We start from the raw sequence: 26,576 nt of genomic DNA on the forward strand, positions 1-26,576 counted from the left end.
GGTTACCGAGCACCCTTCCACCCCTTCCCCCACAGACCCAGACCCGGACCCGGACGTTTTGACCTTTAAAGAAGCGTGTTGGTATGTATGTACATAGGGTAGGTATTGCAGAATACGATACGATATCATATCGTTTGCGGGTTAGCTGGAGGTGAGGCATTATTCGGATCCGCGCTTGATACATAGGTGCTCGTATAGTACAGGAATCATACTTCCAGCTTGCTTCTCTCGCTGCTTCTTTCTCCCACTCTACCCATCCAACGGAGATTTCTAGGACTTCGAGAAACTTCGGAAAGTCTTGTCATGTCTTGGCCATCAAACGATCGGCATCTTCAGCGAACGTATTGGCGCGGATGCTTTTCTTTCTTTCTTTCTTTCTTTCCTTCCTTTGCAAAAGGGTTGCCAGCGAACCACCTCACTGATGGGTTATTCAGCTCTATGGGCGAAAGGCTCCTGCTCCCCTAACCTAGGACTTTGCTACACAGCCAGCAGCTTGGGTAGGCGCCTACCTACCTACATATGTATACATACCTAGCTACGCAAGCCCTTCGTCGGCAACTCAAAGCATGGTGCATATTGCTCCCTTGTCTGCTACCAGGGTCGCACACACACGTACATGTAACAGGCCCATCCCATCCCGGCAGATGGGAAAGGGTTGATTTTGGAGGCAACTAACTATCTAATTTCAGCTTAGGACTTTAGGTACGTATTAATTAGGTGGTAGGTATGTATGTGTTGAATGGGGTCCTAACACTTTTGCTTCTTCTTCTTCTTCTTCTCACATTCTCGTTGGAGGGATCAAAGATCCCGAGTTTGGTGCGGGCCGCCCTAGGGGTCGATCGTTGGCTACCTACCTATGAACGTTCTCCGAACGAGGCGGCAGGCAGGCAGGCACTGCGGCAGGCTGTGCGGTTATGTATGTATGTATGTAGGCATGTATGTATGTACATGTACTAGTACGTATGCACGCCCAACGGCCCGTCACATATCATTCTCAATATCAACCAGCCCTGCCTTCTTCAAGGAAAGGAACGCCGACGCCATGGAGCTACCTACCTACGCAACGAATAGATGGGGTCTACGTAGAATACGCTAGATTGATGTTGTTGATGACCCCGGACATCTGAGATGCTCATGAATCTGGGTTGGCCGTTAGATGCGTACACAATGACTCGGTCGGTCGGCTGCGATCAACGCGCCGCGGAGACGGGGCGCCTGCCTACCTACACTACCGACTAGTTAGGCTATCGATCCTTGGACTATCTTTCCTCTCCGGGCGTTGTGCATAATGCGTATGCCTACCTAGGTAGCTGGTTAGTTAGGTATGTAGGGAGGTGGAAAAAAAAAAAAGGGAAAAGGAAAAGCGAGGCAACGTGATATCATACATAAGTCCTCGGCCGAGGCCGTGTGTCCGGCTCGACCTAGTTAACGAGAGGACTGGACTGACAAGTGACCCGTTCCTTCGGGTCGGTCCGCGCGATAGCTAGTCTGGACTCTAGAGTGTGATGATGGAGTCTAGTAGGTGGTTAGCGCTTATACCGCGCTTGTTTCGTTCTATATCACATACCTGACTACCCTATGCAATGACTTGCCTTACGCCTCTCTCCCCTTAATGTGCCTCATTGTCTTTTTCTTCTGCATGGCTAGCAGACACATCGATCGCATACAGTGCGGGACGCTTGGTCTCGATGCCATGAGGATGTGGTAATTAGTTCCATTTTTAGGATTGATTTTCCTTTTTTTTTTGGTTTTTTTTTTTTTGTCAATGATGTCTTAGAACTCCACGAACTACATACATACCTAGGTATGCAACTACCCTAAATACTGCTACTAATAATGTATTGCACACCTACCCAGGTACCTACATACTATATGTAGGTTGGTAATAAGTTACCCGTGCTGCCGTGGCTGGATACGATGACGACGACCAAAGAACTCACTCACCTTGCAAAATCTAGCTTCGTACATATGGGGACATAACCTACCTTACACGACCCTGTCACATGAATAAGTACTCATGCGGGTGAGGGGGAGCAATAGTGGGGGTGGACTGATGCCGGAGCTTGGGTGATCATCGTCCCCAGTACCCGGTTTGAGCTTTGAGCTCGATATGCTTGATATGTGCATTTTACGATGTCCTATTCGTTTCTGCTATGGCTATCTCTTTCCCCATGTTGGCTAGTTTTGTTTCAGCGAGATGGTCTAGAAGCAAAGGTATCAAGCTGAAGAGCCGAGCCAAGACCATCGGCAAAGAGCTCCACACACCACGAGAAAGCATGGCTGCCAACGATATGATGGTTAATTCTTATTGCCTACCTACATGTATGTAACTACATAATTTTGCCTCTCTACCCAAGGTATTTGCCATGTAGTAAGTACATACATGTAGTACCCATAGTACATGGCGAAGTCTATGTACATACATACTTACCATCGCATACATGTATATCACTCAAGTTGCCATAACCTCTTCCAAATCGAAGCTAGTTAGGTATGAAAAACCTCACCGCTTGAAGCAAAGATGCCATTCCTTTTAGTAATACCGTATATTCGAAAAGGTTTCCCATGCGGAATTGATAAAACCCCAAATAATTCGCGCTAGGTCATAATGAAATATCGTAAGATTCGGCATAATCCAATGCAACATCGGGTCTTAGATACTAGATTTATATCTCGGTCAGTTTAGTTTAGGTGTGGATATTATCATATCACATACAGTCATACACTACTGGCCTGGTTGAAAAGGCATAGCTCCATGAGTGAGTGAGTGAGTGGGGTTCCAAGGTCGGCAGGGGATTTAGTTAATCATAATTAGATGCGTACGTACTTGATATAGGTGGTATTGTACATGGTTATTGAGGTGACGATGCGGTAGAGGATGTCTTTGATACATACTAGTATGAAGTAGGAAAACATTCTCGAATGTTTCGAGAAGCCTTGCCTAACCACCTATTGTAACATACGTAAGGTCATACACATATATGATTACTCGTGGTGTACAAGACCGCAACACGCAGTAAGCAAGATGGGGAAAAGCAGATAGTCAAGATAGTCACATTTTGTTGCTTCTAGAAAAATATGATAGATCACAAAAATCTCCGCCGTAATTATGTTCCCCTAATCTACTAGCTTGGCTTTGCTCTTTACTCTTTTCTTTTTCCTCGTGCTCCAGGTTTATCCCTTTCCCTCCCACATGTTCTCCTTCCCTTTTCTGCACAAACTTCTGGAGACAGGTTTTGATTTAGGGCGGTTACGAAGCAAAAGCGCTCCCTTTTTCTTTTTCTTTTTCTTTTTTTTTTCTATTATTTCCTTTCTTTCCCACGTGCTGCGGTGACACCGGGACACGATGGTAGACTGGAGGCTGTTCCGAGTCCACGCAAGCTAAACACATGCCGGTTACAGAAATGGGATAGGCCAAGCGGGGTTTTCCTTTGCCAGCGACCTCGCGAGAGAGCCCTGCCAAAAAAAAAAACAGGGGTAATCATGCTGTAAGCTAGTATGAATGTGGGTATTTTAGAAGCTGGCCCTACAACAAGACGACCAAACCTCAAGGAGATGCCGGATGGTGTATGGTAATTTTGCAACACCCATGGACTTTCATGAGAAACGTCTTTGACGTCGTTAGATTGACTACATACCTACCTACCTACCTACCCGGTAGTTAATAGAGATAGTTATTCTATCGCGATGAATCGCATTGACTTGAGCCCCTTCATTTATCAGGACAGCACTGAGCAAAGAGGAAGACCACGGGGGCATGTTGCCTACATTGCACTATGTATGACTTCGCATCGGAGTCAAGAGCTCGTCTAGATATGAATCCCCGACTGTAACATTCTGCAACTGTGCCTAATCGGGTAGGTCACATTGAAAGCTCCCAGGTCGTCATATACATGTACAATGTAGGTCTTGTAAGTAATTATGTATGTATGTAGTTATTAGGTGCACGTCAAAGTCAGTCAGTCAGACGGCATGTGAACATTACATTGAAGGGATCTCTTTCTCGGGAGAGGTACATACTATGCCGTAATGGGCGGGAAGAAAAAAAAGCTCCCTTCTGCCGATGATGGTAGGTTGTAAGGAAGCATTAATAGATGCACATATAATAATGTACCTACATATACTCTACGAATAACTACCTAATAAGGGTCTCAGACTCTCAGGTTCATACATACATATTACATACATATGCATACACGAACAGGGGTCTTTGTATGTAAATAGCACATCAAGAGGGTCATCCTTTCGCAGCAAACAGCCGGCACCCCGCCATCTTACAGATCCGTCACGTTGGGTTGAAATGCGCGAAGCTAGATAATCTGATGAGATGCACACAGAGTGGTATTTTGTTTGGCTTACAGATGTGTATCGTGTATTGTGTTATTGTATTTAGTATATTACCTACTTCCTACATATCTTTATACATATTACATAGTAGCTTAATAGGCGCCTGGGCAGATGCAGACTACTAGACCTAATGTATACCCACGTTAAAGCCAGCTAATTGCGTATGTAGGTACAATACATACATATGCACTGCTGCAGGTATGTCCGTGTATCTGGACGGTCGGTCTACAACGTTATCCCTGGGCGGCTGCTTTTTGATAAGGGAGATATGCGAATCTTACATCTACCAGGTCTGAATGTACATATGTAGGCATGTATGTATGGATATATGTAGACCTACATATTACATGCACGCACGCTCGACATCCAGATGTTTTGACCCATATGTTACCCGTGACCGGGATCAGGATTAGATCATCTCGGATAGGGGCATGTGTCCCTGCAGAGATGGTGTGACCTGAGGAGCGAACGAGCTTGTAGCTTGACGATCACGCGCGGGTGGTGCTATGTAACTATGTATGAGAAAGGCCTGTTTCTGAGGGTTCTCGCAGCTTGTATGTACGTGCGGATATATATGTACCATAATTACTATGTAGGTATTGTACATACATACACACATACACACATACATAGGGTCATAGAGTCGTTGCTTATCATACATAGGTAGGCGAGACTCACATCGACACCCCACCCTCGAAGATATCTGCTACGGTAATCATGATGCTTGGAAGGGGGTGGGTGGTTGAAAAGATTGTATGTCTGGTGATGCGCCTCTAGGTCAATCTTGTCTAACCCCCTTGCTATAGCACTAAGTAAGAATCATCATCGTAGGTAGGAGGTAAGCCAAAAGGAGATATGACCGTTGAGTTGTTAGGGCGACGGATATGGACAACACTTCGCTGGCCGTTTTGATTAGGTACCGCATTGATGGTATTGTATTGTATATCTGTACTACAATATACCTAACTATGACATGGCTTCAATGGTAAGTAGAGATGCATGCAATGCGGATGGCCCTAGACGTTAGATAGGCATAGCTCTGCAGCAATGGTGTTATTAGTACCTACATAGATATGCTGCTTTCTGCGCGACAACGCAACAGCACACACCATATTACTCGCGGATAATCAAAATTGGAACGGCGTATTTTCCAGGTTCAGTAGAAAGTCAAGATGCCGCCTAGCAGCATGCGATCTCGAGAGAGAAAAATTGATAAGTGACGTTTCAACGTGTCGTCAGGGCTTTGAGTGATCGAGCCTCGTATCGTGTCGCGAAAGCTCCGGTCGTGTAACGATGCGATTCGCAGTATATTATATGGTCTAATTACTATTTCGCTATATTTGCATTTACCTATAGTTATTTATATTTATATTTATTTTTATTCTTATACACTTTTGTTTCATGTCGGTAATACTCTTTGCATGCATTGGTGCCCGTTTCCTATTTGGGCCCTCTTAAGAAATTAACCTAGGTTAGTGAGTTAATATTGTGCTGATGCGATTGGACATGTTGGATTCCATCTTGCCTACATGGTATTCCTTAGCAAGTTAGCAGGATTCGCGAGAGCTCTTGGCGGTATGAGAGTCTCTTTTGCCTACGAAACACCTCGTACCTTCAATGTTAGTACGAAGTAAGTAACTACTCCAGAGTCCAGGGCTGTATGTCCCGTATGTAGATATCTGCCCTATCAGCTCTGCATTGCAATTTTGATGACAACTCGATTCGAATTGCTAAGTTAAGCTGCAATACTTCCAATGCTTTCATGTTCCAATGGCAGTACAGAACATACCAAGCGGCTGAGACCAGTGGGGATAAGTATGGAGTGGCACTGGAGACATGTGGGTATGTCGGTATGAAGGAATAATCCTAGGTACCTACATACATACAATACATGTAGTTACGTATGATTCGTCAGAAACAGATGACAGGGCTGGGAGCTCTAGAGGTCTCTGTCGTCTGAAAGCATGTAAAAGCATGTATGCAAAAGGAGGTAGTAGTTACAGTACTATACATGGGTAATAATATGAGATGCCTGTTGATGCTGTGTAGGTAGGTACCTAGCTTATAATATTGTACAATACATATCCGATACTGTAAACACCAATGACCGCTAATGCAATGCCTATGTAGGTCCCTACATTACAACCTATGTATGTAGAGTACCCAGTACCGGTAGGTTTATATATTCCGTCATTTTTGTACCAATACCATTCCCGTCCTATTATTAGGATATTCCCAGTTAACCCATCGCGATCGCGAACCGAACACCTTGCATGGCGTCCTTTATGATCCTTATCCCGAAACACCAAACTCCAGACTTAGCTCCCTTTTGCCTTCGTTATGGCAGTCCAGTCTTCTGCTCTTCAAAGAGCGAAGCGAGGCCGTAAGCGTAGGGGGTTGCTTGAACCTAGCTACAATCTGAAATGAGCCAGCATCATGCTTAAGCATCCTTATATCACATATGCCGTAAAAAAAGAAAAAAAGAATAACCCTAGACATTCCCTCCACCCCTTCCTCCCAAAACATTATTTTCTCCGCATAGGTATCCAACTACATGTTCCAACGTTTGTCCGGTCAAATTTCGGCTTCGTCAGGGAGCGATAATATGCTCATTTAGACGTAAGAGGTGTGTCTCTTGCTTCGCCTGATCATATGCTCCCATGGTGGTGGAGAACGTGGTCGACAATCGGCTAGACATTGTAGAGTTAGCAAAGCAGTTATAACAAACAAACAAAGTAAGAATAATAGACCAATGTAGACGAATGTAGACATAGGTTGGACGTAGAGAGGATAGGGTAGACTCGTATCGGGAAGCTGGTGCATAGAAACAGAATGTGGGGGATTTCCCGGAATGTCGATGACTGCCAGAAAGATGCAAGAATCGGCAAGGATTGGAGAGAAGATGGAGGGGTTGAGCTTACAGCATAGTTCATCATGCCTAGTAATATGTCATCCGTTAGTTTACACCGGTCGAAAAATAAGCAGTGAGGATAAAACAATGTGCTGCAAGGCTACAACCATAACCACACAAAAAAGACTTACCTAACTTCCATATGCGTGACATTCGGCGCGCACACCTTGTTTGTTCTCTCGTACACTGAACACCACCTTTGTACCACGAAGCGGAAATGCTGACAACTGTATTCCACCTGATGAAGAATAAATCCCGTATTAGAAGATTACTAGGTAACTAGTTTGGGGGTCCTTTTATTCTTTTCTTTTGCTTATGTTGATATTCGGCAGTTGTGAGAGGGGGGGGGGGGGGGGGGGGGGGGATATACCTGAGTATAATCACACATCGTCGGGGCGAAGGATTAGAGCTGTTGGCGATAGTCGGAGGTTTCTCAACTCGACTCGGCTCAAGTGAGGTTATGTTTGTTTGTTTGTTTGTTTGTTTGTTTGTATGTTGTAGTTCGTATGTTGTGTGTAAGTGGATCGGAGGCGACACAATTCTTCTGGTGGATAACTATGTATCTAAGATATTTATGTGTATGTAGTTCTTCGGATTGTGCTACGGCCGCGCTCTAGAGTCTAGACTCCGCCAATGCCTAGTGTCGAAGACCTAAAAGTCTGGGGAATTGGGAAAAAAAGAGACTAAAAGTTATGTAGGTGGTGGTAGTAGCAGTAGTAGTGTATAAGTAAGGTAGATGGTATAATAACCTTGCGGTGGATTCTGTCTAGGTATTAAGAGTATGTAGGTCAGGTTCAATGTTGGCTTAATGATATATAGGTATATGTAAGGTATATGTAGGTTGGTATGTAAGTCTCGGATATCTATAGACAGTTCTAGGCACGTAGGCAATAATGAAGGAGGATCCAAGTGGGCGGAAACTCGTATGTATTTAAGCTTGCTGTATCGTCGATCGTGCTTTCAACCGTCAACCCGAGGAGAAGAGGCACAACACCAGGAACCCATGGCCAGGTGTGCCTGGATTCAATACAGACCACGCTACTTTGTTCAAGTGTGCCAAGACTCCATCGCATGCACCTATCATGGACGACATTTGGATGGGCTTGTTGATTATCGTCCCTGTACCATGATCCTTGTAAGACGAGACAGGAGTTATGCAGCCAGTCAAGATGCACTCATCGTAGGATAGGGTAGGATAAGTACTGGTATTCTAATATAAGATATTAAGATCATGTAGTATGTAACTAGTAACTATGTAGCTGTGTATTGTACAATTACGATACGATAACTACACCATGGTCTCCTAATACCTAGTAGTTTAATACCACTTACATCCTTACCAGGCTTAATTAATAACCTACTTACGATAAGTAGGACCTAGGTAGTTATTGTGTAGTATTCCGTGCTAGTTCTCTAACTGGCTTCTTGGCTCTTGGTCCAGTCTACGGTCTACCTACTTACATACCTAGGTCCTAGGGTATTAGAACAGAACACTAAAGGTCAGGTAGAGACCTGGTAGACTGAGGTGGTACCTAGCTCAGAAAGTAGCTCAGAAACAGAAAGCTGTGAGAGTCCACCAAGCACGATTCGCCCGAAGACCCATCTTCCTGGAACCAACGATTGACATCCACTTGTCACTGGCCTGACAAGGCGGGCCCCCTTTAGCGTTGGGCCCCCCGTCTAACCCTCTAACTAAGTAACTACCCAGGTCCTAACTACACTAATTGACAACCCTGACAGCCATGCAACAGGGACAACGAACGGACTATTCTCCGAGCTGTCAAGCATATGGTGCTTATTATGTACGTCAGCAACGCTGGAATGCCATGCCAGGTAAACTGCATGGAAGGGTCAATAATAGCACACGTATTATAGCAGCATCTGGCTTTGTGTGTTAAGGGTAATCTACAACTACATGTAGATATTTTATGTATGACATTTTACTTATCCTACATATATACATATCCTACATACATGTATCCTATCCTACCTACTCGAAACGGTTACACCGCTGACCTTGTATGCCTACGGCATCCTGCAAGGGAACACTACATATTAACACCGTAGGTAGTATGTACTGTGGAGGCTGGAATATTTGTGAATGTAGCATTGGTATTCATAGTATCCAAGCACAATAAAAATATCGTACAATACAATAAGTTCAATAACTACAAGTACCGTACCTACTTGCCTACATCTAGTTAGCTACATACTATGCAAGGAGTGCCGTGTTCAATGTTGTCACGACCAGGAATTCGGGCCAGCATCTCCACCATACGGCAAAATAGAAAATGGCCGTTGTTACGGTACATGGAGGGAGGCAGCTTAAATGAAAGAGGGAAGAAAAGCCCTACAATGTTCTCGATACGATGAAGGCAAAAATCAAGTGCCGTTCTTATTATTGTAATAGGTTAGCATGTACTCTGACATGTACCACGAGTAGTTGCTAAGATGCCCATTCTATTCGGGCTGTTCCAGAATGCCCAGTCTGCCAGTGCCGTAGTGCGACACTAAGCAGGCGCTGCGGCACAGTTGACAGGAGAAAAAAGGGGAGAAAACAAGAAAACCGATCGTTTTCGAAACATACCAGACCCATTCAACAGTCAATCCGAAGGGCGATACTAAACTAGGTAACCCTATGCAGCATCGCAGGCTGGCAGCACTTACAAGTTACAGTACAATACATACAGTAGATGCCTACTATGTAGATAGGGTACCGACCTAGAGATGGAGGCATGTAAGGTGACAAAATGATTCGCATGCCCAATCGAGGCCTTCTAAGGTTACGACTCATACCAATTCATTGCCCGACCCTTCTTGCACCATCGGAAGTGAGCTCTTCATCTCTTGGGCTATCGGAAAGGCATTATTGGGCGTAAGAAGGGAGTACCCGAGCAGATCCTACTTTATGACCACCTTGGCCAGAGCTTCGTAGACTCTATCTAGAGGCCCAAAGAGAGAGTCATCGCGTAATGCGTAATACATATCTCATACGAGGGCGTGTTCGGGCCAACTTAAGAACATGGGGCATGATTGTATACAAACACCAGAGAAATGCGCCCCAAGATTCATGTAGCGTCACTTACTACCTACATGACCTACCTATCGCATGTAGGTAGTGTACGCCATGTTCTTTTAATACATTGCATCGACGCATCGACGCATCGACGCATCCGTGTGCTGAGACACGTTTATCAGATGCTACATGTAGGGAATATGGTGTAGGTATCCCCACGATCTCACCCACTCAACCTACATACTACATGTAGATAGGTAACCTTGGAGGACTCCGGGAATATGCTCCTTCTACTTACATTAGTCATTGCGCAAGCGGTGAATCCTTCTTCACGATACATACATACATACATACCTGCCACGGCCCACGGTTAGTGCCTATGTACTTATATAGGCTAGGTACTAGGTATGTAGGTAGGCTGGTTTATCTTTTGGGCTTCCAGGAAGAGGTATGTACAAACGGCGGTGACCTCTCACAAAGGACACACAAAATACCTACCCTGATGGCTATACGCAGCCTAGTGTCATAGTAGAAGGTCAAAACTTGGAAAGCATCGTCAGCCCCAAAGGCTAGCACGTGGGCACCAAGATCGTCGTGGTCTCGATTCCGTCCTGCGATTCCGTCCTTCGATTCCGTGCAGCCAAGAAATACACAATAAGACCACCAAAGCTTAGCAAGGTCCACAAATGGTGGCTGAAATTTAAGACAGCTACACTAAAAGAACAGCGAAGACTTCCAGAAAGATGTGGATACCAGAATTTCTTACTACGACGTTAGTCATTCGCTTCATTCGCTTCGTCGCAATACCGAGTGCTCTCAACTCTTTTCACGAGACACTACACACATACGTACATGCCATACATGCCATACACACCATACTTGCATACAGCAGCTGATACTCAGAACATACCACAAGCATAGGCGGATACAAAAGCGGCAGGCTGTAAATAGGACACTTAATACCGTCATCGAGCCGCTCTAGCCACGAACTGGTACACGGGGTGGAGGGGAATAGGTAGGTAGGTAGGTAATATGTGGCTCTGTAGGTAGATGTCCTTGAAGCAGCACATTTCCTTCCTGTACGACGAACACCACGAATAAAATGACTCCCAAGATAGCCTAAGCGAAAGAAGCCCCGTGGACAAACTTCTAAGGTTAGTCTTTCCGAGTTTAGAGCGAAACGTTGCAGGGCCATCTCGTTTTTTTTTCATAATTCGAGATGAAGGCATCCATCCATCTATCACCATCACCAACACCAAACACGAATACCAATAAACCACACCAACAACTCCCTGTGTCTCATTTGGTAAGCCCCAAAACCCTCATTTTAGAAATGAAAAAAAAAAAACGGAAAACGAAAAATGCATCCCTAGGTAGGTAAGGTATTTGGGATGCGGGAAACGTACCGCTAAAGGGGCTTCAGCCACGTGTCTTGGCTATCCACCAGGTAAAGGAGACGCCGAACTGCGGATCATTTTGGCGCCCGTTGTAGTCCCGCTATGTGACAAACACTGGACGCGCCTTTTTTTCTTTTTTCTTTTCTCATCTGCTGTAGTAGCGTAAAAACTGACTCGTGCTGCCGCAGGCAGGCCTTCAAGCCAAAAAATGTCGTCAAATGTGTTGAACTACGGTTTAGCTAGGGGTGGTGGGTTATGACTTTTTTGATGCTTTCTTTCTTGTCAATCCCTTCCTTGCTCGTTCAGTCTTTGGTTTTGCCCATCTACCAATCTGCCTAACCTAGGAAATTTCATCCCATTCAGGTATTCAATACGTAGTAAGGATTCAATTGTTAATCCCATGGCATCATAAAGCTGGATCGTAATACACTCTATTCCTTGTCCATTGGACGGTACAGTCCGTGTAGCCAAAGTGGTCGTGCACACAAAAAAAACCCACAGGTAACCTTCCCCCCCCCAGAAGGATATCGCCATCACTTCATCATCAGCACAAATCGTCCGTGATGTCAATTGTTCAAAGGCAAGTGGAAACATGACGATCTTTCTTTGTAGTGGGTAAATTTGAAAGAGTCGAGAACAAATGCCCAAGTGTTCCTAGCCAATGAGAACAGACCCAGTGCAGCGTCTCGGGTCCGTTAAAGTGGTCTGAATCCATGTTACCGGGATGAATTAGTGGTATCCCGAATGTCGTACTCCACCCAAGAGGCAAGGGGAAGACAGTACCAAACCCTTACCAAACCCATACCCATTACCCATACCCATTACCCAAACCAAGCCAGCATACGATTCGTAATATGAAAATACTAGGTAATACCCGGACGCCTAGTTAGGAAACCGTAAACGGGACACATATCTACCTAGGTATGGTATGTAACCTAGGTAATAGGTAAGTAGGTAGAAGATGGTAATGAGGCTGTAGTAATAGTAGTATACCAAGATATGTAGTTAAGCATAGGCAGAATAGTTACTTATTACCTACTCACGCCGTTTTAACTTGGAAGAATTCTTGGTCCAGTTGGTGGTGGTGGTGGTGGTGCGGTTCGAGCCGAGCCATCCTGTCATAGTCGAGGTTTTATAAGTTCTTACGATTGCAAGTTAATGCCTACATCATTGTAAGGTACATTAATTATAAGTTACATATAACTAAAGAACATTGTTTTATTTCACGGGATTTTCATATTCTCTTCTTCAACCTCGCCAAGTGAATGACCCCCTTCAGTATACATATACTGGCTAAATAAATAAAAAGACCCTTGAAGGGAAAAAAAAAAGAAGGGAAAAAAAGATCGACAGCATATCCCATCTTCATCGTAGTTACATTCAAGCTCTTTTAGCTCAACCAATAGTCTTTTATCTTCGGAAGATGAATTAATAGATCAGGAAAGGGGCTTGGCAAGGTTCTCACTCACCACTCCGGTCCTCCCAAGTTCATACGTACCTACATACATACACATACACATACACATACACATACACATACATACACATACATACACTACAACACAGTACACTGCATGCCTTCGACCTTCGTGGGGCTCATGTGTGGAATAGAAAAGCAAGATGCCTACGTACATACATAGGATTCGCTATCAGGATCTTCGAAGCAGTGCCGTTTTCCCGTAAAATGTCATGCTCGGTCACCAGTGAACGGGTGCTGCGGGTGCGTGTGAAAAAAACCCTACGTACATGTACCAAGGTACTAGACTATGTTTCCGATGTTTGAGATATTATCACGCTATACCAAGACTCGTTGCAGCACTGTTTCGTCTTCATGTGACAAATTTCACAGCCTCATCTAGCTAAGGAGCTTGAGCTGTAACTAGCCCGTACCTGTCTCAACACCATAATGAATCGGCAAATCAATCAAACAGTCAATCAATCAGAGCTCGATGCGTCTATGGTTACATAGGTAGGTAGCAATACTAACACTCCACGCCCACCTGTTTACCCACAGTCGCTCTTCTGTGGCGCAGGTATGTAGCTTGGCCTCCAATGCAAATATGATATCTGATAACTCTGAAGACTATCATTTTCACCTGACACGAGATAATCCTCGAGCTATGAAGCATCTAGGTTAGTATAACTAGTTCTTGCTGCTCCATCTCTACACTAAATTAGATTGTAAGCTAGACATGCAAATGCCGGCTTCGTACTGGATTACGTAGGCAAGTTTGTCCACTATACAGTTCATACCTTATGTAGGTAGGTAGTAGGTACCCACGTACTTACATACATACCTCCGTTCATACATACATCCATGGATATCTTCGTCCGATGAGGCTGAGCACGAGGTATGTTTTGAGGGACTGAAGGGGTCACCCCAAGATGGAGATCGTGAGGGCTAACATAGACCAGTGTACATAACATCCACTTAAACCGCTTAGGTACCCTGCGTCTGTCTGCAAAGCTACTAGATACATACATAGCGGTATCCTTTTTTTCCCCCTCTGCGATCCTCTCCCACGATAACTTGATTCGTTACCAAAGACCCCGTCCTTGGGGGAACAGGCACCACGTGAGGAGGTGTTTGGACCAACCCAAGATAGCCAAAGCAGGACGGATGGACCGATGACCACCAATCCCACTTTGTTTTTGTGTATGTAGTTTAGCATAGTGCAGAAACATGGAGAGAGGAGAGCAACGTGTTTATCTAGCAGCAGCATTAGCCAAACCGCTTTTCTCCATAATCGAACACGGGCACGAGATCATACCTTAGCACCTGTCCTATCCCGTGAAGACGCTTAGGCCAGAGATCGGAGGATCAGACTGCGCATGACTAAGTTAGGTAGATATCTGCTAACCTAGTTGGTAGCAAGGCATACCTAGGTATTGTACTGGGTATAGATATTCACAATATGTATGTAGCTATCAGCGTACCTCGTAGAGCACAAGGGGAGTTATGTAGACATTCTGGGTCCACCTCCTCGTTTCACGTGTTAGAACTACGTGCTTGCTTATACGATGATACTTAGTGCCAGATTCTACTATGTTCAAAGCCAATTGATTGGATTGTTGTTTGTATTATCATTTCTACTACTTACCTAAGTATCTAACTACCTCTTACCCAGTGATCGTCAAGGTCAGAAGCAGAGCTTAGTACATACATACATACATACATACATACATACCTGACCTACATATGTATGTATGTAGCTCTTGCTGTCCACGTTGCACGGGCTCAATGCCTAACTGGTTATAGTATTTCTAAGAGTGCGGTAGATAGTTCTCCGTGGCACCATCATTACTCATACAAACCTGCCTCCGTATATGTACATGAACGTTAAGAGTATTGCGGGTCACCCTTGCTGTTACAGCTCTCAAGAAGAGGCATCTATAGCAAGGACATGGACATAATGTTTTTTGTTTCACAGTGGCACGACCATCGGACGACTCTTTAAGACACGAACGCTTGATAAGAAAGAGTTGTAGGTATGTAGGTATGCATGCATGCTGTAGTATAGTTATACCTATATAGACACACTCCCAAGGGATTATCCAGGGAGGGAGTGGTGATTGTTCTACACACGAACTCCCGTGTCAACATCCACACAAGGGTTACATGCATGCATAGTGTAGTTCACGGGCCATAGACCATGGGGAATTACGCACAGGCTTCAAGGAAAATAGGAGATTTGTGTTTTAGAAAAGATTTTATCTTTGAGATAGGCGCTTCTGTGCGGTTCCATTCGGAGTGGCTCACAGGTTGGATGGGCATCGTCTGCCTTGATTATTAAGACTTACACGTGTGCACGGTACCTGGATTGTAACTACTACTACAGACTACTATGTAGTAGTAGTACGACAGCAAGTCGCATTTATCCAGAATGGCTTTAAGGACTAGAATGAGACTTGAGTATTTCAAATATATTTCATAATCTTTATTAAGCCTCCAAGGTTGTCCAGATAGTTGAAACCAGAACTTCTATTTTCTTTTCTTCTTTTCTTCTTTTCTTCTTTTCTTCTTCTCAGATCGTAGATCTCTTCTGTTAACGCCTAAGGCAGCTAGACCTACTTTTACCCCAGATACTACTAGACGATATGGCTGCAAGATTGTGCTTCACGTTTGTACATACTCTTTTGTTTTCAGATAAGAAGTCTTCTGTCTTCAGACAAGAAGTAGGTCATGAATTGCAAACCGAAGATCGATCACAAACTTTGAGACGCATGTGGTTGGCAACTTAATAGGAATAGGAAAAGGAAATATGTAAGAATAGATACCTATACATAAGAAATCATGTACTACTAGTAGTAGGAAATCAATAACTACAAGGAATCAAAGGCATTAACCTAACTGGTTGGATCACGTGATCAACTGTGACCTGTTCGAATATCCCAATACTTGCATCGCACCATTTGGACTTCAATATCTACAATATCTACAACATCTACATCTATCAACTCACTCCAATGTTCAATACAAGCAACATCTCAAACAACTCAAGGAACATCACGAAGTCACCGTCAACTTCATGATGTCGTCCTCTGCCAGGGAGTCTGGCACGATTAGTACCTACCAGAGGTACAAACTCGGCCAGGCCCAATTTCAAAAATGGCTAAAGCAGGCCTCAGACAAGCTTCGTTTGGCCAGCACAGAGCTGGTGAACCCATCAGAGAATAAGAATAATAAGAAGGGTCCAAATAAACCAGTAAAAGGATCTCAGTCCAAGTCGAATCCTAATACTGCGTCTGCGGTCCACTGGTCGCAGCTGGAGTCCATGGCCGTTACCATCATAGACAAGTCGGACCCAGAACAGATCCCTGAGTCTGCGATTAAGATTCTGCGCGATGTCGTACATCTGCGAAAGAAGAGCGCGCAATTCTTCCGTTCAGCTGCTGCCAAGTCAGACGATGATAAGCTGAAGCAAAAGAATGTTACGCATGAGCACATCATCAAAGTCCTCGAGAATATATTGGATCGGTTCAATAAAGCCTTGTTAAAGCTACGTCGCTCGCCAGCCGAGTCGTCGTCCCATCAGAAAGAAGCCCAGGAAACAGATAGGCTAGGCATGGGTGATATCAACAACATGTTCGAGTATTTGAGGGTCGAGGAAACGCCCGACGGAGATTGGGAGATTGCCGACACCCTTTCCGACACAGAAGGGGCCTCTAAATCATCAAAGAAGTTGCATAAGAAGAACGGCAAGAAGGGCGGCAAGAAGCCGAAGAAACAGCCCAAGCAATCCCGCGCCTCCAAAAACACCACTTCCACAGGGCCTTCTTGGGTGGATACTTTCCGGTGGACAGATGATGACGAGGATGAGGAGGAAGACGAGTTCGACTACTACATGCTCATCTACTGCTACTTCCAAGACTTCAACTCCATCCGCACCTACGTCGAAGATCGCTGGATGGAGTACTTCTACCACAACTCCGTCCCGCTGGAGACCCTCGCCGTGATAACGAACGCCGCCTGCGAGCTATTCCACGGGATGGAGCACGACCTGCAGAAGACGGTGAAGGACACCCCGGAGCTGGCCGAGTACTCCATCATGCTGAAGACGCTCTTCTTCGACTACGGCCTGGACCACGTCGATTACGAGGGCGAGGACCAGCTGACGGAGTTCGACAGGAACTTCAAGATCCTAGGCGAGGCAGACTGGCTGGGCTTCTTCGCGTTCACGGGCGTCCAGAAACTGCTGGAGTTCATCCCGCCGGGGAAGGTGCCCATGTTCCCGCCCTCGGAAATCAAAAGCCCGCAGTATGGGCTTCTCACACCCGACGACTACCAGCAATTCGTGAGAGATATCGTGACGGAGCTTGCTACGGAATGCTGCCTCTTCAAGGCCATGAAGACGAACTCGCTAATCCCCATGGTTCTCAGCGCCCAGGACGAACTGTCGCTCGACCTAGAGCACATGTTCCGGGTGCGGGACTATGATTCCGCCTTGATCTTCGGCCTATCGATGTACATCGATATCCGCTACATGATGGAAGACCGGATCACCGACCACTTCAACCACCTGCAGGCCACAGCCGCCCGCGTCAAGGCCACACTAGAGAACGAGCTGCCCAAGATCAAAGGCCTCGGGTACATCAAGAAGGAGTGCCGAAACCGAATCGGCGAGATCGAGCAACTGATCATCGAGGACTTCGTCGAGGAGGACAAGAGCAGAAGACTGGCGGAGAAGAACATCACCGAGCCGATCGAGAAGCACTTCCTCCTAAAACGCGACCCCGTCTGGTCCGGCCTCCTCGCCTTCCGCTGCAAAGTCGGGCTGAACAGCATCGGCCACCGCTTCGCGAACGAGTCGACCCTCGTGCTCGGCGCCGCCTTCCTCTACGTCGCATCGCAACTCAGCAGCAGCAACTCCGCACCCGACCTGCACTGGCCCGCGATGGACCACCTCTTCCAAGCGCTCGGCGAGTTCCGCGTCCTCGGCGGCGTCGTCACCCCCGGCATGACGCCCCCCGACCTGCTGCAGAAGTTCGTCATCTCCAACCTCGCGACGCAGCACTCGCGCACCGAGTTCTTCAGCCCCTCCCGGTCCCTCGAGGCCCTGTACAAGCGCTACGGCGGCAACGCGGACCCGCACCTGCGGTCCTCGCGGGCGCCCTACCACCAGGAGATCGTGCGCGAGCGCCTCGGCAGCAGGTCCAAGAACCCGACCAGCAGCGACCCGACGCGCAGGAGCGTCCGCGTGACGGAGGCCGAGGCCGCGCTGCTCGCGAGGGTCTCCCCGGTGCAGCTGCTCGAGGTGCTGGACGAGACGACGACGTCGCTGCTCGAGAACGAGCTCGCGATCGATTACTTCGGGCTGCACCACCAGAGCGTGCGGCTGTTCCGCGCGCTGCTGAAGGAGTTTGCGGCCGAGGTGAAGGCGGATAGGGAGGCGGCTGGGGCGGGGCTGTTGGCGCTGGGCGAGGAGGAGGTCGATATGGGTAAGGTGAGTAAACTGGCTTTGATGGTGCCGGTCGTGTATCGCGCTTGGGTGGAGGGGAATGCTGGGGAGGTGGCGAGGAGGTTGGGGAAGGTGGTGGCGGGGTTTTGTGAGGCTCTGCGGTAGGTAGGAGGAGGAATGTGGTTTGGGGTTGGGGCATGCTGTGCTTGTGACACTTGCACGGAGAGAACTCCGCTTCTACTTCGGTAGACGGGTAGTGATACAAGCAGTGCTAGCAGTGCTGTTACCAAGTACCTAGTGGCTATGTGGCTATGTGGTCGAGGTCGAGCACACATTATGTAGCAAGATAATGTTCCATAATAGAAGCCCACCCATACCCAAACGCCGCGTGCCAGCATATACATAGCAGCCATGCATCACGTAAGGTAAATGAGAGTATCTACACCCTCCGCAACATCTTCATCCTCTTCTCCGCCTCCGCCATCGCCACCTCATGCCCCAGCGCCGCGATCTGCTCATCAGCCTCCTTCATCGCCCTCCTATGCTGCGTAGCGTCAATCGGCCCCAGGCTTCCGCTTCCATTCCCCCCCCTATCCCTACTCCCCATACTGTTCTTCCTCGCGCGGTCTAACTCGGCTATCTGGCTCTGCACGTGATCCATCTCCCGTTGGTGCCTTCTAGTATGCGCCTCCGCCCCTTTCCTCGCGTGCGTTAAGACTTCTCTCTTGTCGCGGCTCTCTGTCACGGCGTCGTTGTAGGCATCTTGGAGTTTCTGCTTTTTCACAACCCCCCCCCCTTTCTCCCCCTTCATCATCATCATCATCATCATAAGCGTCATCCCCCTCTTCTTCTAGCTCCTCCAACTCCCTCATCCTAGCCACAGCCCTCGCCATCGCACCATCGTACTCCCTGTCCAGAGCAGCGAGCTGTGCGTCTGCTTCGGCCATGGCCGTGGCGAACTCCGCGTTGGCTTTGTCCTGCGATTGTTTGAGGCGGGACATCGCGGTGTCGAAGTCGGTGGGCGTAGAGGTGTGAGACATGCTATCTCGTTGATTACATGTAGGTATGCAACGATGGTGTTTGGAGTAGGTACCTACTTAGTACTAGCTAGGTATGTATACCTTGATGGTAAAGATCGCAGCAGAATGTTAGTTGGAGCAGGGGAGGAGCTCTAACTTTGAACTTACCTACCCTAGGTACAATACATATGTAGGTAGATATAGTACTACTATGTACTATGCAGTGTATGTACCCCATGTGTTAGCCACCTGCTAGCGTAGCTATGTTGTACCTCAGCTCGACCTGTGACGTCATACTACTAGGTAGGTAACTACCTTGCAGCTAGCTAACAGGGTAGGTATGTAGCTCTAACAATATCGAAGCTTCGCTTCCCCGGCATTCAGGTACAGGTTTCTCCCCCTGTCTAGTAGTACCTTGCAGCTGTCATCATGTGCCCTTATACATAGTACTCCAAACAAGGATTTATGCAAGAGTGACAGCGTCGGGAGGCACGGTATTAAGCCAATTGCAGAATAGAGAATAGAGGAACGAAAGGTTAAGCGACCTAAAACAGTAGCGAGGTAATAGATCATGGGGAAATGCCTAGTATGAAGTCTAGACTCCTGTCACTCCTAAAATCCACCTTGTACCAGTTCGCTCAAGATCAAAGATGGTTTTTTTTTTGGTTAGAAGTTATACTGGCGTTGATCATACGTACTGACCTACCTTAGGTACCTAGCGGGTGTATGAGCAGAATGATTTGGATCTTCAAATATCTGCCTACTTGTACTCAAACTAGGAGGTGTAGTCCCAAGCTTACGATACCATCATACCTACCATCACAATCATCGTGGATCCTTAGGTAGGTAGCTTCTTGATTGCTCTTATAATAAATGATGTCGGTCTTGGGCTTGATTCCTCAAGCCTTCTTAGCGTCTAAATCGTCATCCATGATATTATGCGCGCGCAAAATATTGTAATGCTTGAGAGCCTGACAGATATATATATCCATCGTGACAACATCACAAAAACTCCCCTGTAAACAACCCCTTAGGATCCCAACTCAGCTTCAAGTCACAGTCTCTGAAGGCGTCTCCCCCCCTTAAATCGCTCCTGGCCCGGTGCCGTCCTTGAGAAGTTACCATAGATAGAGTAATCACGCTTATGCTGACACTGTCGAAGATGCTCCTTGGACTCCTAGGCTAGGTATCCCATCTGCATAATCGAGCGCTCCCTCTCGGAGCTCCAGCAGAGCTTACAATATCTTCGATTTCATTTCCGGTAGTTGGAACAACCACTGCGCCAGGGGCCTCTATGTCTACGCCAGTCCATCGTGTGAGGGATTCTTGGAGGTCGACTTTCGACGGGATGACCCATATCTTGGACTCTTTTGGAAGAGTAACATCTCTAGGATTCTTGATGAAGGTATCAATTCCCATGATTCAAACCCTATAATTATAGGAGGCGGATGAATGGAGTTGTAGCCTTCTCAAATTACCTACCTAAGCAGTAACTAAAGATGCCATTTTCCTCGCTACCTAGCATAGGAAGCATTAACCGCCCTACTGGGACGTAATGAGTTAGGTTAGGTAGGTTAAGTGGAGTGCTGCCCCCTTTTCTCAATCCAGATAGAACGTAGGCGTAAATACGTATAAGCACTAATTAGGTCTCACCAAAGGTCTCATATCATGGGACAGACCCTGATGCAGACATGGCCCCGCAGCGTCACGTGATACCCTTCGGTGGCACACGTGCGTTAATATCAAAACGGTCAGCATTTAAGCTCCTATGGAGGACCATCTTGACAGAGAGATGAACGCTTCTTTTAGATTTGGCTTGGTGCCTAACCTATGTTTGCTGCTGGGATAGCAATATCACAGCTGTTGACGGATTAAAGAAAATTATAGAAATTCTTGATTCAATGGATCAGCCTCGGCATTTCTGTGATGATGTTATTTAATATGAGATTCCGTTAATACGAGATCGATCTTGATGTTCTAGGTCATAGGAAAGGAAAGGAGTACAGCACATGCTTTCTCATATAATCGTATGAGCACGCACGCAGATACCTATCTTGCGTATAGCGCGTGGGAGGCATGGCGCGGGGGCGGGGGAGGGGTGAATTAAATTTAGGTCAATGGTATGTAACTACTACACTAGATACAACTAGCAGTACCTACCCTAGGTACCGAAGGTAGCCTATTTATTTAACAAATTTTTTTTTTAATTTTATGGGCATCAAGTGTGGGGGTTTTGTGTTTAGCAGCACATCTATGCATGCATTTTTGCATTTTTGTGGTATCTCAGAACTTGATTTCTCACTCGTACAAAAATTAAAAAATGGTGTTCCCCTCAGCTCATACCATTAGTCAATTAAATGGACTTGTGGTCCTTAGGCGACTTCATGTTGGTCGTACTGCAGTATCAGTATCAGGTACTGGAAACGGTTTGAGGGGTATAGCGTTAGGTACTTGTACCACCGCTACAGGTACCACCACTGCAGCGGATGCGGGTTTAAGTTTCACATGCAGTTCTAGCAGTTCTAGCAGTTGGAGGAGAAGCTTAAGCTCAAGCTGTAATAGAACATTGAATTCCTCCTTCTCCTCCTCATCATCTTCATCTTCATCTTCCTCAACCCATTTTACCAAAAACTATACAACTCTGCCCATGCCCATACCACCCTCCTCCTCGCGAATTGATTGCTTGTTTAAGTCATTGGGTAAAAGTCACAAGACATTTAGTATACCTTGCCGATCTTTTACCTGTACACCTGCCACTTTCGTCTTGATCAATTCGCAACATCAATCTAAAGGAAGATCCAGACCCCACCTCGACTCATACCACCACCAACACCAACAACGCCAAAACCATTCTCTTTCTTCCTCTTCTTCCTCTCTTTCTTGCCTTACTTATTCCCAACGGCGTGCAATTCCTCGATTGCGTACAAATATACCTGCACAGGTATACCCCAACTGTCGATCCTTTTCTTCTTCTCCCATAGTCTCTTGCGCGGCTATCATCCCCTCCTCCATCATGGCGGACCGAGACGTTCTTCCCCCCACCGTCACCCCCTCTCACTACAATCTCTCCATTTCCTCTTTGAACTTCAAAGACTGGTCTTTCCAAGGCAACGTCGACATTGACATTGCTATCGCCGAACCTACCAAGGAGATTGTCATCAATTCTATTGAGCTCAAGTTACTCACTGCCAAGCTTATAGCCGACCCCGCCAACCCATCTTCGTCCGTAGAGACCACAAGCTTTAACTATGACGAGAAGAAGCAGCGTGCTACCCTCGTCTTTGCTGACGAGATCCCGGCCTCCAAGAAAGCATCTCTCCAGATCACCTTCCAAGGAAACTTGAACAATGATATGGCCGGATTTTACCGGAGCAAGTATAAGCCCACCGTACCTGCTGCAGATTCCGTCCCTAGAGATGAGAACTTTCACTACATGTTCAGCACCCAGTTTGAGGCCTGCGATGCTCGTCGTGCTTTCCCTTGCTTCGATGAGCCTCGCCTGAAGTCTACTTTTGACTTCCAAATCGAAATTCCGGAGGATCAGGTTGCTTTGTCGAACATGCCCGTCAAGGATATTTCCAAGTCTAGAGATGGCTTCGTGAATGTTTCTTTTGAGCGGACTCCCATTATGAGTACCTACCTCTTGGCTTGGGCCGTAGGCGACTTTGAGTATGTCGAAGCTCATACCGAAAGGCGATACAATGGAAAGCAGATCCCTGTACGTGTCTATACTACCCGAGGCCTGAAGGAACAAGGCCGCTTTGCCCTAGAGCATGCCCCCAAAACCATTGACCTATTCTCCGACAGCTTTGGCATTGAGTACCCACTTCCAAAGTCTGACTTATTGGCCGTCCACGAGTTCACCCACGGAGCCATGGAGAACTGGGGTTTGGTGACCTACCGCACGACAGCAGTCCTATTTGACGAGAAGACATCGGATGCCCGGTACAAGAACCGTGTCGCATATGTCGTAGCTCACGAACTAGCTCACCAGTGGTTTGGAAACCTTGTCACCATGGACTGGTGGGACGAACTCTGGTTGAACGAATCATTTGCCACCTGGGCTGGCTGGTACGCTGTGAACGAGTTTCATCCTGACTGGCAAGTCTGGGCCCAGTTTGTGAACGAGGGAATGGAGATGGCGTTCAAACTTGACGGAATGCGTGCCTCGCACCCTGTTCATGTTCCCGTCAAGGATGCTTTGGACGTGAACCAAATCTTTGACCACATTAGCTACCTCAAAGGGTGCTCTACCCTGCGAATGCTGGTCAACCACCTGGGAGAGAAGACTTTCCTTCAAGGAGTAGGTGCTTATCTACGGAAGCACGCCTATGGCAACGCCAAGACCGAATATCTTTGGGAGGCATTAACCGAGGCATCTGGGACTGATGTGAATGGTTTAATGAACAACTGGATAGAAAAGATTGGCCATCCGTTATTGACCGTCACCGAGGACGAGCCCGGGAAGATCTCAATTAAACAGAGCCGGTATCTATCAACTGGTGATGTGAAACCAGAAGAGGATGAGACTGTATGGTGGGTTCCGCTCTCCCTACAGGGCAAAGTCGGACAGCAAGATATTCAAAGGCTAGCTCTCACGGAAAAGAGCACGACGATTAGCGACATCGACAACGACTTCTACAAGATCAACAGCAACGCCACTGGCTTCTACCGAACAAAGTATACTCAGGATCGTCTGCAAAAGCTCCGCACGCAACTTGACCGTTTAAGCAACGAAGACAAGATATCCATCATCGGCTCCGCAGCCGACTTGGCCTTCTCTGGTTACGGTAACACCCATGCTCTCCTCTCTTTCCTCGAAGGGTTTGGAGGTGAAACCAACCAACTTGTGTGGTCCCAAGTTCTTGATTCCTTAGGCTTGGTGAAGACCATCTTTGGCGATGATGAGGCAATTCGGCTCGGCCTGGAGAAGTTTATCTTGAAGCTTGTCAGTGATGCAGTAGAAAAGCTTGGTTGGGAGTTTAGCGAGAAAGAGGACTATCTCACAGGCTTGCTGCGGAAGAGACTTTTACTCAGCGCCGCAGGAAATGGACATGCCGAGTAAGCACTCCTTGACACAGAGAATGCATATGTAGTGACTTTCATTTGACTGACCAACCAATGATTTAGGGTAATCAAGAAGGCCACGTCGTTGTTTGACGACTGGGTCGATAACGGAACCCCCATACATCCAAACTTGCGAACCGTGGTCTACCGCACCGCCATCAAGACCAACCCTGAAAAGGCCGTCAAGATCCTAAAGAAAGAATGGTATAACGGGACATCCATCGATGGAAAGGAGGTCTGCCTATCCTCGCTGGGCCACGTCCGCGACCCTGAGATCATCACCAAGAACCTTCTACCCTTCAACTGTGACCTGTCCCCGCCCGCACCCCCCTCGGAATCTGTCCCCTCAGGCGACATGCACTCCCTTGGCAGCGTACTGGCAACCAACACTGTTGCGCGTCCCCTTCAGTGGCAGTACATCCGCGACAACTGGCAGCAGCTAACGACCAAGATGGCGAACCCCGTCGTCCTAGACCGCTTCGTCAAGCTTACGCTGCAGAAGTTCACCGACGCCAAGTACATTGACGAGATTGACACTTTCTTCCAGGACAAGGACACGAGTGCCTTCGATCGCACGCTTGAGCAGGTTAAGGATGCTATCCGTGGCCGCGCTGCTTACCGCAAGAGGGAGGCCGAGTCCCTTAAGGAGTGGCTAGGCGCTAACGGCTATCTAACGACAAGTTCTTAGAGTGAAAAACGGCACGAACATATTGGCATACCTCCATATGTAAATACTAGGACTCCTATTATCCAGTTATAGGGGAAAGCCATGGAGCATATATAGTCAGCTTAGCTTAGCTTAGCTGCCGTATAACAAGCAGATGACATAAGTGAATAGAAAAATCAAAACAAAAACAAGCTTTCAATCAAGTCAAGTCTACCAAGTGCCTAGTAATCAAGTATAGGTATTGATCTGTGAAAACCATTCTTCTATGAAGAATACACTAGGTTAGCCATAATAAAATCATTGGGATGCATGTATTTATTCCATCCAGTTTAGAATGATTCTATCGGATACTCTTAGGGGGTTCCCGCTACGGTAAACTTGCCTCTCCCTAATAACTACATCTATAACCCACTTGTTACCTACCTCTAGCCTCTAGGTACTTACGATGTATGTATGTACCTACCTACTTCTACCCCTTACCCTCTTTCAGTAACCTACATATGTAACCTAGGTAGGTAGATGAAGAAATAAATCTCCTGCCTTGCTTGCTTTGCTTCATTCATTCATTCACATGAGCACCTACCTACCCAAAGTACCTACATAAGAAATAATCACAGATGGCATTGAACATCATCAGATGCATCACATAGGTAAGCATACGCGCCTAGGTTAGGTTAGGTACAGTAAGTACCTTAGGTAGGCACTCACTCTCCAGCATTTAACAAAACCACCATCGAATCAATCAATCATTTCATTTCATTCATTACCATTTCATTTTCAACTCAACTCCAGCTTTCTCTCATCCACATCTGGAACAACCTGCAAGCCTTAAAGTCCGGGGCTCTTGATATTTTCTTTCTCGCTTTCTTTGTATTTCTCCGGAACGCAACCGTAGCCGTAACCGCAATCGCACGCAAATGCTACCAGACTTTTATTTGGGAAGGGGTGGGTAGGTAGGTAGGGGGTTAGACGGAAAAGGGGAGGGAACAATACAAACGCGAAGGGATTTCTCTTTTCCCATCGACCAAACCAACCGAGCAGCCAACCAGCCAGCCAACCAACCAATCCATCCATCCATGGGTGTAGTAGTAGTAGTAAAAAATGCCTGTGATGTGTATGTGTATGGTATAAGAAAACCCGACGCCCGTTTGTTGTTCCGCCTCCTATTTCCCGCCTCACCCTTCCCCTTCCCCCTTTTCCCTCCAGAAACCGTTAAATCAGAGAAGGGTCAAAAGCCGTCGCCGATGCATGAT

General features: G+C 46.7%; 4 protein-coding genes across 4 annotated transcripts; 2 read left to right on the forward strand and 2 right to left on the reverse strand.

Moving 5' to 3' along the window:
• Positions 1-6,663: 6,663 nt before the first annotated feature.
• GGS25DRAFT_208470 (uncharacterized protein) lies at positions 6,664-7,615 on the reverse strand. The gene is made up of 3 exons (XM_049256859.1): positions 7,390-7,615; positions 7,098-7,285; positions 6,664-7,037 (listed from the first exon to the last, which is right to left on the reverse strand). Exons 1-3 carry the CDS (start codon positions 7,398-7,400, stop codon positions 6,961-6,963), a joined length of 276 nt encoding a protein of 91 aa, XP_049119515.1. The 5' UTR covers positions 7,401-7,615; the 3' UTR covers positions 6,664-6,960.
• Positions 7,616-13,999: 6,384 nt separating this feature from the next.
• On the reverse strand, positions 14,000-14,716 carry GGS25DRAFT_483935 (uncharacterized protein). Its single transcript, XM_049260406.1, has 3 exons — positions 14,554-14,716; positions 14,443-14,497; positions 14,000-14,381 (listed from the first exon to the last, which is right to left on the reverse strand). The coding sequence occupies exon 3, from the start codon at positions 14,341-14,343 to the stop codon at positions 14,047-14,049; it is 297 nt and encodes a 98-aa protein (XP_049119516.1). The 5' UTR covers positions 14,344-14,381; positions 14,443-14,497; positions 14,554-14,716; the 3' UTR covers positions 14,000-14,046.
• Positions 14,717-15,760: 1,044 nt separating this feature from the next.
• Positions 15,761-18,872, forward strand: GGS25DRAFT_208624 (uncharacterized protein). Its single transcript, XM_049256860.1, has one exon. The coding sequence runs from the start codon at positions 16,201-16,203 to the stop codon at positions 18,733-18,735; it is 2,535 nt and encodes an 844-aa protein (XP_049119517.1). The 5' UTR covers positions 15,761-16,200; the 3' UTR covers positions 18,736-18,872.
• Positions 18,873-22,096: 3,224 nt separating this feature from the next.
• On the forward strand, positions 22,097-25,574 carry GGS25DRAFT_483939 (peptidase family M1-domain-containing protein). The gene is made up of 2 exons (XM_049260407.1): positions 22,097-24,650; positions 24,720-25,574. Exons 1-2 carry the CDS (start codon positions 22,237-22,239, stop codon positions 25,342-25,344), a joined length of 3,039 nt encoding a protein of 1,012 aa, XP_049119518.1. The 5' UTR covers positions 22,097-22,236; the 3' UTR covers positions 25,345-25,574.
• The last annotated feature ends 1,002 nt before the right edge of the window (positions 25,575-26,576 follow it).

Source organism: Hypoxylon fragiforme, assembly GCF_022984875.1.
Source record: "Hypoxylon fragiforme strain CBS 206.31 chromosome Unknown GGS25scaffold_3, whole genome shotgun sequence".
NCBI lineage: Eukaryota > Fungi > Ascomycota > Sordariomycetes > Xylariales > Hypoxylaceae > Hypoxylon > Hypoxylon fragiforme.

Excerpts from the sequence above, each read along its gene's own strand:
- GGS25DRAFT_208470 (XM_049256859.1), bottom strand. Across the intron at positions 7,038-7,097 it reads GTCTACATTCGTCTACATTG|CCGATTGTCGACCACGTTCT; the intron begins GTCTATTATTCT and ends TACAATGTCTAG.
- GGS25DRAFT_483935 (XM_049260406.1), bottom strand. The coding sequence starts at position 14,343 with ATGCTAAACTACATACACAAAAACAAAGTGGGATTGGTGGTCATCGGT.
- GGS25DRAFT_208624 (XM_049256860.1), top strand. The coding sequence starts at position 16,201 with ATGATGTCGTCCTCTGCCAGGGAGTCTGGCACGATTAGTACCTACCAG.
- GGS25DRAFT_483939 (XM_049260407.1), top strand. The coding sequence starts at position 22,237 with ATGCCCATACCACCCTCCTCCTCGCGAATTGATTGCTTGTTTAAGTCA. Across the intron at positions 24,651-24,719 it reads GCAGGAAATGGACATGCCGA|GGTAATCAAGAAGGCCACGT; the intron begins GTAAGCACTCCT and ends CCAATGATTTAG.